At 36.3% G+C, this 18,829-nt stretch overlaps 1 protein-coding gene across 1 annotated transcript; it reads left to right on the top strand.

The window, feature by feature from the left end:
* The first annotated feature begins 9,949 nt into the window (after window positions 1–9,949).
* LOC131311591 (probable protein phosphatase 2C 14) lies at window positions 9,950–18,391 on the top strand. The gene is made up of 6 exons (XM_058339085.1): window positions 9,950–10,501; window positions 11,469–11,639; window positions 14,805–14,975; window positions 15,066–15,245; window positions 15,826–16,274; window positions 17,040–18,391. The coding sequence occupies exons 1-6, from the start codon at window positions 10,160–10,162 to the stop codon at window positions 17,923–17,925; spliced, it is 2,199 nt and encodes a 732-aa protein (XP_058195068.1). The 5' UTR covers window positions 9,950–10,159; the 3' UTR covers window positions 17,926–18,391.
* The last annotated feature ends 438 nt before the right edge of the window (window positions 18,392–18,829 follow it).

Here is an 18,829-nt window from a genome sequence, read left to right as displayed (position 1 = left end):
GGGGGGTAGGTGGCGGAGTTGAAGGTTGGGGGAGGTGGAGAGAGATTACGGGAGAGAGGAGGGGGTCGGCAGCGAGGTGGTGGCGGAGGGCGGCATCGATCTTGCCGTCGCAGGAGAGGGATCGCACGATGGCGGCAAGGACGATCGGTTTCTGCTACACGGCCTATACCCCAATCCATCAGGTTGTTTCCAAAACTCACTCTATTCTTGATTTTCTCCAACTTTCTTCAAAAACCCAACATTATTCTCAATGTTTGACACAAACCCATTCGTAAAAGATGATTCTTGATGAAGAAAAGAACATGGGTTCGGCGAGAATGGGACCAATGGGTCGAGATTGAACCCAATCTTTAATATTACAAGAAAAAAAATAAGGAACCAGAACATTGGGCATTTCCATAGGGGCTTCTTCTTCTTGGCTGATTTATTTGGAGAGAGAAGCAGAGATTAGAGGGAAAAAGAAGAAAGAGAGCTGATGTCAACAAAGGCAAAGAAATAAATGCAATGTCTGTGTTTGAGCTATTCTTTGGCTTTCTTGTAAGGAAAGCTAAGAGAGAGAGAGAGAGATGAACTGGTGGCGGGAAGGCAAATTCTGAACAAATAAGCTTTGTTAATAAAAAGAGCAGTTAGCAGGAGTTGTTGTCTCGGACAGTTTTTGGGTGTTAATTTTAGTGTATATAGGTGTAAACATAAATACTAGCACAAACAAAATGGTTCTTTATGAGAGGGCATTTTTGTCCAAAAAAAAGCCTAAATTACTGACATGTGACCTTCTAACAAACAATTCTAAGACGGAAGGGTATCACTTGGGTAATGGAAGTAGTTGAGGGGATCTCCATGGGCGCTTTTAAATGTAAGGGAGTGTTTACAAGAATAAATGATAGTTGAAGGGGTGTTTATGTACTTTTTTTTTTTTTTTTATGTTAGTACAATGATTATAGAGACTAGTAATTGCCCGTGCCTTCGCAACGCGTTTAAAACACAATTAAAAGGAATTAGCCTTTTCTACTGTTGACCTCCCCCGCCAAGAAAGCTGACCTCTCTGAAAAGTCTTTTTTTCATATAAGGTTCAAGAGTTTATATTAAGGTAATTGTATTTAAGAAAAATATTAAAATTTACAACAACAAATGAATATAATTTCTTATTGCTCATGAACCAAATATAGAATGTAAATTGTATTTAAGAAAAATATTAAAGTTTACAACAACAAATGAATATAATTTCTTATTGCTCATGAACCAAATATAGAATGTAGAATCAAATGAGATTTCCGATCGAATTCCAAGCAACCAGCAATTAACCAAGTCAATTCCATTCGTCCAACAACTAAACCAAACAAACAAACAAAAAAAATTAAAAAAATTAAAAATTCTGCTATTTTTTTGTTTGTTTGTTCGGCAAAAGATGAACAAACAAAAATAATAGCAGAATAAAACGATCAAATAGATAGCATATGAAAATCCTCATTATTTTCTTTCCGGAGATAGATGGCATATGAAAATCCTCATTATTTTCTTTTTCGTGGGAGGTTCTAGCTAGAACATTCAAAGTACTTTTTTGTAGATTCACTCCAATCCCCATTCTTTGATGCTAGTAATAGCCTGCGCCTAAAGCACAATGCAACACATGCCATCCAAACCCGGCTTAAACTTATCCTTCCTTACCATTGGTCTCTCCAACCAAAAAACTGCAGTTCTATCCAAATTTGTTTTTCAAAAAATATCACATTTACCAATTTCAAAGACAACTCCCAATGGAATGTCTACGGAAACATATAGGAGTAAAAAAGAGAATTAAATGAGGTAATGAAGAGAGCGATTGTTATCTGACATAAGAAAAGTGAACACCAATCTTCTTTATAAAACATTAGTCCTTCTATGGAGAAAAAATAGTGACTGGGATATAAATAGAACTCCGTATACATATAAGCTCATCGTTGTCTGAAGTTGGTGAATTCCTAGGCCTCGTAGATGGGCTCTCAATTGAAGTGCTAGCGACAAAATTGTTGGCCACCCTTGCTGGCTATGAATTCTGTAATCTGTAACGAAAAAAAAAGAACACACCCTCTTTCTGTCATGCTTTCTTCAAGATTAATCCTTTGAACGTGAGCAATTGGAAAATTGAATAACATCATTCCCTCAATACTACTACTTTCTAGAGGGGCTGCTCAATGCTATGACTTTAAGAACCTAAAGAATATTACAATCATGAGAATTTCTATCTCTCACAAATTCATACGAAGTGTGAACTATGTATAGAAAAACATAGTTGTGCATTGGATCACTCATGAAGCTATCAAAAGAAAGCTAGAAAATTTGCATGATGCTACCAAAGGAAAGCTAAAAAATACCCGCGATTTGCCAAAACGCTCACAATTTCCTAGCAATCTTTGGCCCAATTGTACAATGCTTTGTTTTTCTTTCTTGTTTTCAACGTGCATGTTGGTCCAATGTCACTTTTGATAACATACTACCAGCTTGGGCCTAAAGTAGGCGAATGAAAAAGCACACATTAAAATTGGAAAAAAATTTAAATTACAAACACATAATGCATTTAAAAAACTAAACTGTTTGCATGACGTTGTTTTAGATTAGACTCAAAAAAGACAGGTGTAGTTTAGAGATGCTTTCATAGTTTGTCATTTTGACTCGGATAATTTTTAAAACTACCAAAAGAAAGGCAAATGATACCCTTGAATTTTGATTTTCATTCTCCACATGGATGACATTGTGATCCCGCTCATCACGGATTACTATTCCAATATTTTTTGTCTCGAAGAGGTTGAATCTCAATGTACAAAGTCAGTTGTTAATAAAATAATCAGAAGATGACATGTCTATTTGATTCTAAAGAAGTTTAGAGAAATGAAATAGTCATACCCATTCATTTTCATTTCCCATGGCATAAGTTGCCTTCTCTTTCCCTCTATTTGACATTTGTTTTGCCTGAACCGATTCTTATTTCCGTTCGTCCTATAAAAGTAAGGTATGGTGTATTGTCAATTTTTACAAAAGAAAATAGTGAATATATATGTATGGAACTGATGGACATCTTTTTTTTTGTCAATAAATTGATGGACTTACCTCATTGCTACGGATGACATTGACGTTTTGCTCATCACATACACTTTTTTCCCTTTGTAAAGGAGGTCAATCCTGCATAGAATTAAGGGAGAATTTTTCTTAGGTCCACTATACCACTTTCCAAACCCACTAAGTCCACTTCTAAATTCTGTAACCTCCTAAGTCCACTAACCTATTAGTAAAGATATAATAATCCTGATTAGTCTAATATACCCCTCCTTTCAAAAAAAAAAATTGCCCCGTTTTTTTTTCAATCTCCGTATTTTCCTCCATGTCAAATATATCCATTTACTCCCATTACAAAACCCATCCACCCTCCCCCCCTTCCCCCCTCCCCCCATTTCCAAAATGAACCAGAGAGAGAGGAAAAAAAAAAGCCATTGACCCAACGAACCAGACTAAGAGCCCTTCATCGTCGTCGGGCTTCTTCGTCGCCGGTCCTTCTTCGTCGTCGTCGGCCCTCCTTCGTCATCATCAGCCCTCCTTCATTGTCGCCCTCCTTCGTTAAGTCGCGATCGTTCACCAACGATCGCACCTGTTGACCCACATTCGTCTCCGTTGCGCTAGTCGCCTTTGATTCGCCCTCATTTCAGTCGGACGCCGTTCTTCGCCTTCGTCAGATCTAGTCGCCTTCATTTCAGTGCTAGTCGCTGTTCTTCGCCTTCATTTCTCCATCGCCTTCGTCAGATACTACAACGCAATCGATACACCAGGTATGATTCTCTTCGTATATATGGTTATAAACCTAAGTTATTTGCCCTGTGATTGAGGGTTTTGTACACAGCATCCTGGGGAAAATTTATGATTGGTAGCCGTCAACCCTGAGACCCTGTTCTGAGTAGATTATGTTTCTCATCGTATATATGGTTATATAAATGGTTTGGCTCAGTTAAATTAGGGTTTTGATTGCGAGTAGATATAGTTATATCAAACTCTAATCGGTTAGGTATTGGTTAAGTTAAGATAGGGTGTTGATTGTGAGTATATATGGTTATATCAATCTTTGATCTGGTATGGTATGGTTGAATTAAGTTAGGGATTCGATTGATAGTATATATGGTTATATCAATGTTGGTAACTGAGTACAGTTCAAGGTATATATAGGAACTCATTAGTAAAGCATAATTGGACAGTTAATAATATATAACATTATATGTGCCTATTTTATAAGTTTATATATGGTTATATATTCAGGTCTATAAACCGCTGCGCGGACCAATTCAATAACGTAAATATATATGGCTATATATGATATACCGTATCATTTTCATTGTATTGCAACAACATACAAATATTACATGTTCCATATTAGTTTTGATAAAATGTTATATATGATCAGTAGACTAACGGAAGGTCATATATCATGTTTTCACCTTAAATATATATGGTTATATATATTATATAATGTTACGTGTTTTATTAATGTCTTGCTGGCTTTGGAATGTTTTTGTACTTTTGTTTAACTGCTGTTAGGTAACATATATGGTTATATGTTCGAGTCTGTTAGGGCCGCTGCGCGGACCAATTCATATAGGATTGTCTACTGTTATTTATGGTTATGGTAACATATACGACTATATTTGAATGCTAGTGTTTAGGTTATACATGATTCTTGAATCTACTTTATTACCATGCTAGTGTTTAGGTTATATATATTTGCATATGTTTAACTCTGTGTATCTTTGCAGGAATGACAAAACCAAATCAGAAAGATAAAAAGTTGGTACCTGTGGAACGAACATATAATGTCCCGCCAATAGCAAGGATAGATCCTCCAGCATGGATGAACTGATGAGATGGTGATAGAGAAGGACTGAGATGGTGTCATTGGGACAATTTTTATTTTTATTTTTTATTTTTTATGGGGGTTTGAACAAACTTTGTCTTCGATGGTTCGAACATTAATGATGTTTCATTTTGAACAAGTTTTGACTTGCCCACTGACTTAGGTCGTACATTTTGGATAAATTGAAATTGATGGCGTGTTAAGGTTTGATACTGCATTGTATATAATGTTAAAATGCGAGCTGATGAATGAGTATATAACGTAAAATGTAAGTATCTCACATTAACTGTGAACTGATGAACGAGTATATAATGTTATATAACGTTATATACAATAACGTTATATTGACATTATATAAGGTTAAACCTAAACAACCAAAATCATTTTAGGTTTGCATCCTTAATATCGTTATATGTGGTCTTCTGTCATGAGTGAATGAGTATATAACGTTAAATGCGAGCTGATGAATGAGTATATAACGTAAAACGTAAGTATCTCACGTTAAATGTGAACTGACGAACAAGTATATTACGTTCAGATGTAAACGTGGAATGTTATATGTTCTTGTATTATAATAAAAAAAGATTTCAAAAACTCATATAACGTTAAATGCGAGCCGATGAATGAGTATATAACGTAAAATGTAAGTATCGCACGTTAAATGAGAATTGATGAACGAGTATAAAACGTTATATATGTACAATTACGTTATATACAGTGTATCAGAAAAGGAGAATCTTCTGTCACTTTATTCCAACGTAACTGCTAGGATTTCAAACGTAGAACGGATAATGGGCTAAAAATATGAGATTTGAATGGAAAGGGTAATCTTCTCTCTCTCTCTCTCTCTCTCTCTCTCTCTCTCTCTCGTTCTCTCGTTTGGACTCTGTTTCCCTTTTGGATATGGGAACAACGTGAATATGAGAGATTTTATAGGAGTGGGATATGGGAGATTTTATAGGAGTGGGATATGGGAGATTTTATAGGAGTGAGATACATCAGATTAACAGTTTTTAAAGGTAAGGGTATTTTGGTTCTGAACTAATTCCTTTTTTAATTGAATTGAACTTAAGGCCTCACCAAAACCTAATTAGTGGACTAGAGGGGTTATGAAATTTAGAAGTGGATTTAGTGGGTTACAAATATGCTATAGTGGACTTCCCAACAATTTTTTATAGAATTAATAGAGAGACTTGAAAGAGGTCGAACCTAAACTTTTCTACAAAAACTATACAAAAATTCAAAAAATCATACCGGTGCATTTTCCTTTTCCTTGGCAGAAGTTCATGTAAATTTTTTCTTCTTGGGCCATTGAGCCTTCTTTTTCACAATAGATGTAAGAGGCAGAAAAAAGAACAATATTTTCAAAATCAGACCAATATAACACCACCATGTTAAGCTTTTACACATATCCAAATAGTATCTCAAAATAAACAGAATAAATTCAAACTACTTAAACAAAGTATCTCAAAACCCATTTAGAAACCCATGCCAACGGCAAATCGTTCAAAAGCCAATCGTACACTTGATCAGGAAATACTTCAATCTCTAGTATAGTGGGATACTACACTAATGGTTATCGTCGACGTCGCCAACAAAACTGAACAAATGCCAATCGTACCTGTCCCGTGATCAGATAAAAAAAAAATAGTTTACTCATAACCTCAACCTAATGCTTTCTTATCTTCGTTTCTCTTCTTCACGCAAACAATCGTACCCGTGATCAGGTAAAAAAAAACTCATAATTAGATAGTAGAAGTCAATTGAGGTTATCATAGGATCCAAAAAAGCAATTCCAGCCGTTGTGAACATTGGAGACACTTAAGATTGTGTAAGATTTATTTGAGTTATTGTCATCTTTTACTCAAAATTCGATTTGTTTAAATGTAATTTGGGAATAGATAGGTTAGGCCTTATGTACCTGGTTCCCGTACTTCTTAGTAAAATGCTTTCACAACAATTGAATGGAGGAAAATCCTGCTTTGGAGTATGTAAAAATCCTGCTTTGAAAAAAAGGGCACACACCAACCTATCTGTTTTCATCGATATTCAAAATTGAAATGAGAACACGGATGCCTATTGTGCTTTAAATTAAAATAGAAAGCTTTGATATTCCAAGACATGGAAAAAAAAAAAAAAAGAACCGGATAAAGAATTCACAGTGAGTAGAGAACAAAGACCTAATTTTCTAAACAACTAATTTTTCAATTCACAGACGCCACAACCGTTTGTTCAAAAAAAAAGAGAACAAAGAGTCATACCTGTGGAAAGAGAACTGGAGAGAGAGCAAGAGTCAGGGAGACAGGAAAGAGAACCGGAAAGAAAATGATTAGGGAGAGAGAGCGACATTCGTTCACCCAAAATTCGACTTAGCCAAAATTTTGTTCAAAATTGGCTATTTTGAACAAATTAATCATTACCAAAATTTGTTCACCCAAAGGCAAATAAATCTTTACCAAAATTCGTAGTCCATTCAAAGGCAAATAAATCATTACCAAAATTTGTTCACCCAATCAACGCCGCCAATCAACGGCATTATTGCATGTGATTATATTATCTTACCCGATTTATAGCACGTCATTGTATTTTCCAATAGCATGTCATTATATTCTCACCCAATCAACGCCAATCAATGACAATTTCAGAAATCATTGCCAAAAATCTCGTATAAATCAGTCTTTGTATGACCGTAATTATAGTCTATAATCTTCCCGTAATGAGCTACTCTAGTCCACCCAATCATTACCAAAAATTCGACTGAAACCATATTGAGCAACTCTCAACCATCGGATGAAATCAATCTGAGTCATCTAATGCCAATGGTTGAATGAAGGGTGAAGATTTGTGCAGAGAAATGTGTCCTAAATTCAACAGCCAAAATTTATGCAGGAAAAATGTGTGGGCCACCACACCGTCGTGAATTGTATTATAGAGTATATTATAGATACTACTCCGTTTTAAGGAAACAACGTAATTATCAACTTTAAAAAACAAAGAATGTTTTCTTTTAGTATATGAATCAAAAAAGGTTTGTTTCATTTTTGAATGTTAAAAAATCAACCTAAAAGGAAATTATTGAGTTGGATGTAGGAAAATTAAATAGGAAAACCTTCTTAAGGAAACAACGTAAAAGCAATTAATTGAAAGGATTTATCGGTCATAAGGTTAGGAGAGTTTATATTAGGAAGTACTCTCTCGATCAAACGGCTACAACTAACATGAAATATTGATCGGACGGTTGTAGAGGGTGCTGGATTTATATGTATAGACAAAAAACGCTCTGTTTTATAATATAGATTTTTATTTCAAATTTTGGCTGATTATAGCATTAGGATTAGTCACTAATTTCCGAAATATTATTAATCAATAAAAGAAAGAGTTGAGATTAGGATTATGATTAGTCAATAAAAGAAAGACATGATAGATTTAATTTTCGAAATATAGCATTAGGATTATGATTATGATTATACAATTTTGGCTGATTAAACAATCATGCCTTTCCTGAAAATTTGCTGATTATACAATTAGCATTAGGATTATACAATCATGCCTTTCCGGAATATCATTAGTTATAGATTACCATAATTAGTCACTAATTTTATATTAGAAAATATTCATTCGATCCGATGGGTACAAAGTTAATAGGAAGTATGATCGAACGGTTGTAGAGGGTGCTTTGTTTGTATGAGTCGACATTTTATATTCATTCAATCTGATGGCTACAAAGTTAATAGGAAGTATGATCCGACGGCTGGAAGGGTGCTCATATTTGTATGAGTAGACAAAAGACCGCTCTATTTAATAATATAGATTTTTATTTCAAATTTTGGCTGATTATAACATTAGGATTAGTCACTAATTTTCGGAATATTATTAGTCAATAAAAGAAAGAGTTGAGATTAGGATTATGATTAGTCAATAAAAGAAAGACATGATTGATTTAATTTCCGGAATATAGCATTAGGATTATGATTATACAATTTTGGCTGATTAAACAATCATGTCTTTCCTGAAAATTTGCTGATTATACAATTAGCATTAGGATTATACAATCATGCCTTTTCGGAATATCATTAGTTATAGATTACCATAATTAGTCACTAATTTTATATTAGGAAATATTCATTCGATCCGATGGGTACAAAGTTAATAAGAAGTATGATCGAACGGTTGTAGAGGGTGCTCTGTTTGTATGAGTCGACATTTTATATTCATTTGATCTGATGGCTACAAAGTTAATAGGAAGTATGATCCGATGGCTGGAAGGGTGCTCATATTTGTATGAGTAGACAAAAGACCGCTCTATTTTATAATATAGATAGTACCGACATTGCTATTTATCAAATTTTGTGACAACCAAAAAGATTTTGGCAGCAGAACAATTAGAAATTGAGCGGTGCAGCTCGGCCTAAAAGGTGTGACGATTTTGACGTGATAACAAGGAATGTCCATAATAATTTGTATGATGTTACGAAATTCCTTTTGTCCAACACGTACAAATTACAAAGTGCTAAATTCGCAGCAAGTACTTTCTCAAATTACACCCAAAATAAACCGTTCATTGTAAAAAACTAGCTCCATTAGATGTTCATAATTTTTTGATTCAGTTGTAAATATTATGCGTTTGCCAAGGATTTATGACAATAATTAGTTTTTTGTTTAAAAATATCGTAAATTCAATATTTTTAAACAAGAACCTTAGTTGCGTAGAAGTAATCATGGAAACATTCTCCGTCGTCGATATGAGATAGAAGGGAAAGCTTTTGTGATTGCTTCGCATGATGATAATTAAACAAAAGGTGGGGGCCTAAATGTTTAATGGAAGGAAAAGTTCTGGTTTTTTTGACATTATTTAAAGTATAAGTTTTTTTGTTTTTTAAAATTCTCTTTTTATTTTGAGAATTGATATTCACAGTGTAAAAACAAAAAGGTGGAGCGCCTGCAGTAAATCTTAGAGCGCGAATATCAATTCCCTTTATTTTTTTCTTAATTCTTGCAACCGCCATTCTGTAAGTTTTGAAAGTTTCCTCCCTCAAATAAAAGATCAGTTCCGAACGTTTGACCATTTATCCCTAACGGTTCGGAACCACCATCTCTCTCTCTCTCTCTCTCTCCTAACAAAAAATTGCCAACACTATTTTCCGATTTATAGCCGTTAAGAGCCTTCTCTCTGCACAACCAACACTACACTACACAACTCAATTTCATTCTCTCTACACCCACCCAAAGCATTGCATAAACCACTCCTTCCTTCTCTCTCTCTCTCTCTCTCTCTCTCTCAACAAAAAAATGCCACCTCCGAGCTTTCCGCCACTAGCAGAATTGATCAACGAAGACGCCGCCGCGGCAGAACAACCTTCGACTTGGCATTTTGAGGACAGCCAAACAGGGCGCAAGGTGGCCCCCACCACCGCCCTTGTTTCTGGCTCTCTGAAGCGAAAGAGACCTCCCACCATTGAGATCCCAAACGTAGTACTGCGCGAGATCCCTATCAGAGACAGAGACTTGACCCCTCAGAACGACGCCGTCTCCTTTTGCGGATCTGGAGTTGGGGTTTCCTCTGTCAAAGGAAAGAAAAAATTCATGGAAGACACCCACAGGATTAGTGTTTCCTGCTCTGATTCCATTAAGGTAAATTTAGATTGTTAAATACATGTATGTGCGTATATATCAAACGAGCCGAGCCGGGCAAGATTTGGAGGGTTCGAGCTCGGCTCGTTAACTAAACGAAGTCGAGTTTTAGGCTTGTTTATAACCGGGTCGAGCACTTAACGAGTCAAGCTTGACTAATTCTCTGAATGAGACTCTTTAAATGAGCCAAGCCCGTACATACTTGCTTTGTTTGGATGGAAACTTGAAAAAAAAAATTCAACTCCAAAAGCACTCATTACTTTTACTTTCAATCATTACTCTAATTTCTCTCTTCACTCTCCAATCGTTATTTTCATTTCTCTTTCTATCTCTCTCCACTCATTACCTAAAAAACAAAACTTAAAATTTTTCTTAAAAACACATCCAAACACAGCAAATTTTTGAGTGTTGAGTTCGGCTCGTTTAGTAAACAAGCAAAACTCGAGTTCGGCTTAAATGAGCCAAGTCTATACAAACGAGTTGAGCTTGACTCATTTAGCAAATAGGCCTAACACTCGAATTACTCAACTAGCTGAGCCTAGCCTTAACGAGCCGAGCCACAAAGCCGCTCGGCTCTTTTGCAGCCCTAAATAATATATATGTGTGTTCACATATGAGATTGTGTGATGTCTAAGTATGGAGGAAGTTCAAAAAAAAGAAGAAGTTCAATTTTAGGTCTTAATTGAGTTTTTGGCTGTAAATTGGGGTTTTATATGGTAGAGTAAACAAAATGCTTTTGAACAAAAAAAAAAAAACTGAGATTGGTGAGATGTAGGGCTGTTAAGGGGTTTGTGTCTCTGTGTGTGTATTTATATGGGTTCGATTTTTTACGAAGTCTTTGAATGTTATGGTTGTTAACGGCATGTTTGGCTCTAAACTAGGGATTTACATGGTAGGGTGAGCACAATGGACATCTAGATTATTTACCAAAACTATGGACATCTGATGTCAGATTGGTGAAATGTAGGGTTTTTTCGGCGTTTATGACGGGCATGGAGGTAGAAAAGCCGCGGAATTCGTAGCTGAGAATTTGCATTCCAATATATTCAAAATGGTCGAGAATCATTCAGGGAATGTGGTAAAGGAAGAGGCTGTTAGGGATGGATATCTGAAAACAGACCAGGAGTTCCTGAAACTGGTAATGACAATTTTCTTCAAATATGTTCATCCTCAACTGTGTGACTTTGACAAAGGAAGCAATAAACAGCCAAATTTTGTTGTGCTATGAAAATAGTAGTTAGCTTACCTCCTTGGGAGTTTAGTAGACTCTTATTAATTGGATTAGGGAAAGTAAGTCTGGAAAATGGGTTTATATGACGAAGTTTACATGCTTTTTTACTTGTTGGATGATGAATTTCCGTTACTAAACAACTGCTTTTCTTGTGCCACAAAAACTACATGATTTAGACTTGCAAGTGATGGAAATAACTAAGAAGTACGATGCTTGGGAATTTACGGCTGAAATTAGACTGGATAGTTGCAATGTGTCTGAAATGCATCTACTGAGTTGCACGGAAACGTTAGGGGCTCACTTTTAGTAGCTGCTAAGAGTTTGATATACAAAGAAATGCAATCTGTTTCTTGTGGTGGGAGATTTAATTGACTTTTTCCAGCAGTGAAACAAGCTAGGTAACTGTTTACTCTTGATTAGTACCCCTGCCAGGTCCAAGAAACAGCCTCTTGCGAATTTTGAGGGGGTCTAATTTTGACTTAGCAAAAGATAAGACAGTATCTAATTTTGATAGTTTTAGAGTATGAGCATGTCTAGAAACTTAATATGTCAAGTCACAAGTACTTTTCAGTTTTCACATGAACAAATGTGACTCTGTCAAATTGTTTAGCTGGCTGCAGGCATAGGGGAATGTTTTCGCAGCAACTGAGGTTGGACCTTGTCCACTACAGGCCTCAAAGAAAAGTTTGGCTACTAGTTAATCATGTATGCACATAAAGCAGAGTCATTTATCAGATTACTTTAATAGAAAAAGAATCTTCATATTTTTATCTCCTAAACATTGCTCTTAATGAGTGGAATTTAAAAACATTAAACCGGTATGGGCAAAGAAACTGCTAAACATTAGGATACGTACAGTGCAAATTGACTTGAATTTGTTGTACAGGATAATGCATTTTATAGTCTAAATGACTCGAATTTAAATGCTTAAACTGCTACCAAGAAAACTCCAAATCGGGGCACACACAATGCGTATGTAATGCCGTGTGTGCAAGCCAAGGTAAGTTAAGTTTCCCAAAAAAAAAAAAACCTTTTGACTTATTCTTATACCTTTTGTAATATCATACAATTTTTTTCTTCTGAAAAACAAAAAACAATAAAGTCAAGATCACATCAAATCAAGTGTTTATATACTGCGATAATAGCATATGTACACTATTATAACAATTTCCGTAGTATCCATCCAAATCCTAGAAATTTAATATTTTTAAGTCACAATTACTTGTCGTTTGTACCAATGTGACTTTGTCAAGTACAGGTTCTAGCTTTTTCTTTGCAGCTAAGGTTGGACCTTGTCGAATACAGGCCTCAAAGAAGAGTTTGGATTGTAGTTAAAGATATATGAATGTAAACTACAATAACTTGCCAGATTACTTCAATAGAAACAGAATCTTCATTTTTTAAACTCCTCAACATTGCTCTTAATGACTGGGATCCAAAAGATTAAAGAGCTAGACAAGAAAATCTTCAATATTAGAATACTTATGATGCAAATTGTTGTGTATTTGTAGTACAGTATAATGTTCTTCGTAGCCTTCTAAATGACTCGAATTTAAAAGCTTAAATCGCTATCATGGAAACTAGAAATCCGGTCACATGCGCATGTGCAATATCGTGTGGGCAAGTTGAGTTACGTTAAAATACAAGAAAATAACTTTTGGCTTCTTCTTTTAGATTTTGTAGTATCATCGTCTTTTTTTCTTGTTGAAAATGAAAAACAATAAAGTAAAGATCACATCAAGTCAACTGCTTATATACTGCGATAGTAGTATAGATGTTGCAGAGAAATTAAAATGTTAACGTCGTCGTCTTATGTTTTACTCTTTGTCTATCAACTTTTGTTATTCAGCCATGTCAGTTCTAATCCCAATTATTCATCTGGGACTAAAATGCCTTTTACCTGCATTTACAGTCGAGTCGATCTTGTATTGCTTATAATGATTGTATCATTGTAGCTATGGTGGATTATGATATCAAATAAACCTTATTCTTCTAACCAATGTGATAATAAAGCACACAAGAAATCAATAAATTACTGGTATTCGGTTGTCGTTTGATCAGTCATAGCATTCTTAGATGACCAACTTACGAGCTCCAAACCCATCTGTAAAATCTTCTCTCTCATAAATTCAACTCCAATTTCTTAACCAGTTCATGAATGGAACCCCAAGGTTAGAGACATATCTCGATTCCAAAACTAAAGAATCATCAGACATACTTCTATACTCCGAACCATTTACATACACCTTTATGTTTTGCTTATGAAATTGTAAAGGTATTTTTTTTTAAAAGAAAACAAAAACAAAAGAAGACTCGCGTAAGTAGAAGGTGAGAACCCTAAATGAGGCAGTGCATTTACCCTTTTGGCTTTGTCATTTTTTTCCTTTGCATCTCCTGCCCAAAAGAGTTCCCAACCAGGAAAACCTTCTTCAAAGTGGACTGACACTGAGTTGGCGAGCATGGCCAGGCTAATTTACCCCGGAAGTACCGAGTATCCAACTTTCTATTGTGGCATGCTAAACCGTTTTTCCTGTTTGGGGTGGGGTTATAACCACATCTTTAAAGTCAATGAAATAAAATGGACAATGGAGCAAACAATGGTTGGATGGATTTCAAGGTGAAGAGTATGAACAGGAAAAGGAGAAAGAGAAAAGTTTGTGAAGACTGAAGAGGTGAAACATGTGTGGGGGAGAGGAAAGAGGAAATTGACATTAGGTTGTTATGACTTATGTGGTGTAAATTGTCAATTATTTCCCTACAGTTTATCTCTCTGTTCTTTTAATTCGGTTTAAAACAGTTTTTTGGAATGAAAAAGAATGGCAGGGCTTCAAAAATGAGAGACACCAAGCTGGTGTTCGCCCTTTAGATACGAGAATAGATAACCCCATTGGTGGATGAAGAAACTATTACTTACTGGACACATGTACATTGCAAAGTGCTGTGGATGTGTAATACACTATTATGTTCTTTGTAGCCTTCTATTAGTGACATTAATGAGTACTGTACATGCATTGGACGTTACAAAAGCATCACATGTTTGAATATTGTACTAATCAGTGGTAATAACTGCAGGGTTTAGGTAGTGGGGCTTGTTGTGTAACAGCCTTGATTGAAGAGAATGAGATTGTAATCTCAAACTTAGGAGATTGTAGGGCAGTTCTTTGCAGACGTGGGGTGGCTGAAGCCCTTACAAAAGATCATAGAGCAGGACAGGCGGATGAACGGAAAAGAATAGAGAGCAAGGTACTTTCTGTAGTACAATTAAGCTTGCTGGTATCGTAGCGTCATAGAGGAGATAACAAATTCAATCTCATCTTTTGTCTTGTGATATAGGGTGGATATGTGGAGATTCACAGAGGAGCTTGGAGAGTCCATGGGATACTTTCGGTCTCGAGAAGCATAGGAGATGCTCATCTGAAGGACTGGGTGCTGGCTGAGCCGGATACAAAAACTTTAAATTTGGATCCAGACATGGAATACCTTGTCTTAGCTTCTGATGGGCTATGGGAAGAGGTGAGAAAGAGGATAATTTACCTTTTTGGCTGGAAAATTCAAATTTTCACAAGTCGTCCTTATGCTCAAATGGATTTTCTCTCCTCTAAATATATATACAAGTACTCACGTACGTGTGGGTGCTTATACGGGGTATGTGTTACACTGAATACTTCCCAAAGAATTTTTGACATGTGCTGGTAGACATTCCCAACAAGTTTGTCTATGAACTTGCGTGTAATACCCCTACATTATAGGAGAAATGCTCTATTTCACCCTGTAAACGTCATATGTTTTGAAGGAAAAAAAAAACCCATTGACGTGTAGAAATATTATGTTGTGTCCCCTGCTTGGAGATGGGATTTTGGTGAGTATCCACGTAACATAGATCTTAAGATCAATGCATTCCCTATGTGATACCCCTTGTTTTCCTATTGATATCTTTCCTTTTCTTGCTAATTTCCTTGGTCTTAAACGAAATATATGACCCAAGTTTATTTCTTCTTTTGGTTTCTTTGAGTCAGTCTTGGCAGATAAAACTGCAAGGCCTATTCAGTACAATGTATGCTTCGCAAACTTCAAATTCTGCTAATTTGCTCAGGTTGGGAATCAAGAAGCTGTTGATATTGTGGTGCGCTCATGTCTGCTCGAAAAGAAACTGGGAACCCTAACTGATTTCCGAATTGAAAAAGGTGATGGATTTGGCTTCTTGAGTACAAGTACTTCACCAGTAGCACAGAGAGTTGCCCAGTTAAAACCAAAGAAAAAGATTGGTCGAAGCCCAAGCCAAAGGAAAACAGTTTCCAGAAAAGAACGTGAAAATGGTTTTGCTTGTGAAAATGAAAGTCCTCCATCAAAGATCCAACGGATTTCTTCTCAGACGAACATGAAGATTGAATCTCCAAACCAAAAACACAGCAGCTACAAGGAGAGGAGGCCAGCTTCTAGTGGACTTATGGCTGCTTGTAATGAGCTTGTGAACCTTGCAGTGACAAGGGGTAGTTTGGATGACATTACAGTCATGATAATTGATCTGAATCATTTCAGATGAAACTCTATTTCCAGTAATCAATGATATAAAAAAGTTCTTTCATATGTGTTCATTCCTCCTTTCGCAGTAGTCTTCTTCTACCCACCCACATGCTCTCATTTCTTGGAAGGAAAATATCAGAGATAAAAATCCACCCTAGAAACCATTACCCGTCTCATATGAATGTGGGACCCATCCCACAAGATAGGTGTGGTTGGATCCGTATAATGCAAAACACAAAACTCTGTTCTTTTCTTAGTTTCTTGTGTTTGTGCGTCGGGAAATCATAAATTTATGAAAGACATTTGAATGGGGTTGTCTCCTTTTCACCTTGCTTTTTCACAAAGATAAATTAGTGGAGGTGATAGTGAAATCTTATGTAAAAGGTTGTCCTCCTAGGATAAGGAAAGCTTGTTTTTCTTTTCTGTGGGTAAGGAAAGCTAAGTTTGTTAGTCACAGAAAGGTTACGTAAAAGGTAAAGAAGCTTACCTGTCTTACATATGATTGAGCTGCTACTATATAATATGCCAACTCTTCCTCTCATTATCACTCCTCTTCCTCCGTACTGCCAATTTTCTCTTGATTACAACATAATGCCACCTCTGGCAGCATCTATGGACAAATCTTGTGAGTAAGATCTCTCATGCTCCATTGTAAGATCTTGATCCATTTCTTTCCATCCTTTAGTTTTCTGTCCATTTTTTGTACTCTTGTGAGCTAGATGCATGTTGATCTCCTTTTGTTGGACACTTAACGAAGATTTGAAGAATGACAAATCACCCAATTGGAATTCCTGCTTGTTTTTCCTCCAGTGAGAGGCCAGATGATGATTCTGCTGCTATTATAAGGGGAGGCCAGACTATAGTTATGTCAGCGTATCAAACAAAGATCGCAGGCCGTTTTCATCTGATAACTGTTACATGGTACAAGAATATGTTAGTTCATGGGTTATCTGTCTCTGTTCAAGGAGCACATGGCGGTGAATACTACTGTCGGAAGATCCAGCTCAAGCCATGGCTTTTTTGGAGGAAAGAAGGGTTGGAGCAATTTAATGTGGATGGTGAGACTATTGGTGTTGTTTGGGACCTAAAGGCTGCAAAATTCAATGGTGAAACAGGGCCACAATCGAATTACTATGTTGCCATTACATGTGATCAAGAGGTTGTGTTGCTTCTTGGTGATTTGAAGAAAGATGCCTTTAGGAGGACCGGTTGTAGACCGGCTCTTGACGATCCGATGTTGGTTTCAAGGAAAGAGCACGTTTTTGGAAAGAGGAAATTCTCCACAAGAGCTAAATTTCATGAAAAAGAAGCGTTTTGTGAGATTTCAATCGAGTGCTTCGGTGGGTTTGATCCGGACATGGAGATTAGGATCGATGGGGATTTGGTTATTCGCGTGAAGCACCTTCAATGGAAGTTCAGGGGAAATGAACTGATACAAGTTGACGATAAAGTTCGAATGGAGGTGTGTTGGGATGTCCATGACTGGTTCTTTAGTCCTGGATTAAGGCATGCACTTTTCATTTTCAGGCCTTTATCACCCTTGTCATTGCCGTTTCTATCGACTCTGTTGTCACCGACTCAGGCGGAGAATATGCAATCCGGAGAGGATTATAGTGCCGATGAACCATCTGGTTTTTGCCTCTTTCTCTATGCATGGAAGGTTGATTGAGTTAAGGCGGTGTTCGTTTCACTTGAATGAAGCTGGAATAGAATGATCATTCCTTTGAAATGCTCGCTTCACCGGTTAGTTTGCAGAACAAATGAAAGAATTTACGTTACAAATGCAATCACAATGGCCATTCCCTTGTGAAGCCAAGGAAAAGACCCTTGTTAGTACTAGCTAAGATGAATTGTTTTCCAAGCATGTATCTCATCGACATTGTCATACAACTTGCAAAGTATTGAAACAGAATATGGGTTGTAATCAATATGAGCATTGGTAATTTAGAGAGAGAGAGAGAGAGCGGGGGGGGGGGGAGATTGGAAACCGGCACATGGGAGTGCTTGGGCCCAAAGAAAAGGTTCGGGTTAGCAACAGCCTGCTAGGTTTGGTTAAACCAGGCATAATTAGACAGGACAGAGTGGATCACTCAATTATTCTCCAATCTCATAACCCCTTCCAAAGGCTTGACAGAGGTGTTCTGTGGCATCTTACATATGCTCACATTAGGGTGTTCCCTAAATTTTTGTTATTTTTTGTTTCGGTATTTTTCTTCTTCTTTTCTGAATTTTTATTAGATTCACGTTTTAATTTTTTGGATTAATCATCTATATCGATGATTGGAGTCTAAAAAGTAAAAAATTATGACCGATAGCAACAACAAAAAAAAATTCACTATAGAAAAAAATTACCAAAAAACTGTTTTTTTTTTTTTTCCTTTTTTTGTTTGGAGTGTTGTCTTAGTTTAACTTTTTTTCAACTACGGTTCACATTTTCCTACTTTTTTGATTCCTCCTATTGAGACGAATGATGATTAATCACAAAAATTACAAGGACAAGCTAAACAAAAAATAACGGAAAAGTAAAAAAAGAAAATACCCTAAAAAAATAACAAACCAAAAATTCGGGGAAA

This window comes from Rhododendron vialii, chromosome 12a, assembly GCF_030253575.1.
Source record: "Rhododendron vialii isolate Sample 1 chromosome 12a, ASM3025357v1".
NCBI lineage: Eukaryota > Viridiplantae > Streptophyta > Magnoliopsida > Ericales > Ericaceae > Rhododendron > Rhododendron vialii.
Note: the sequence above shows the minus strand (reverse complement) of the source record. Positions and strands in the feature narration are given on the sequence as shown.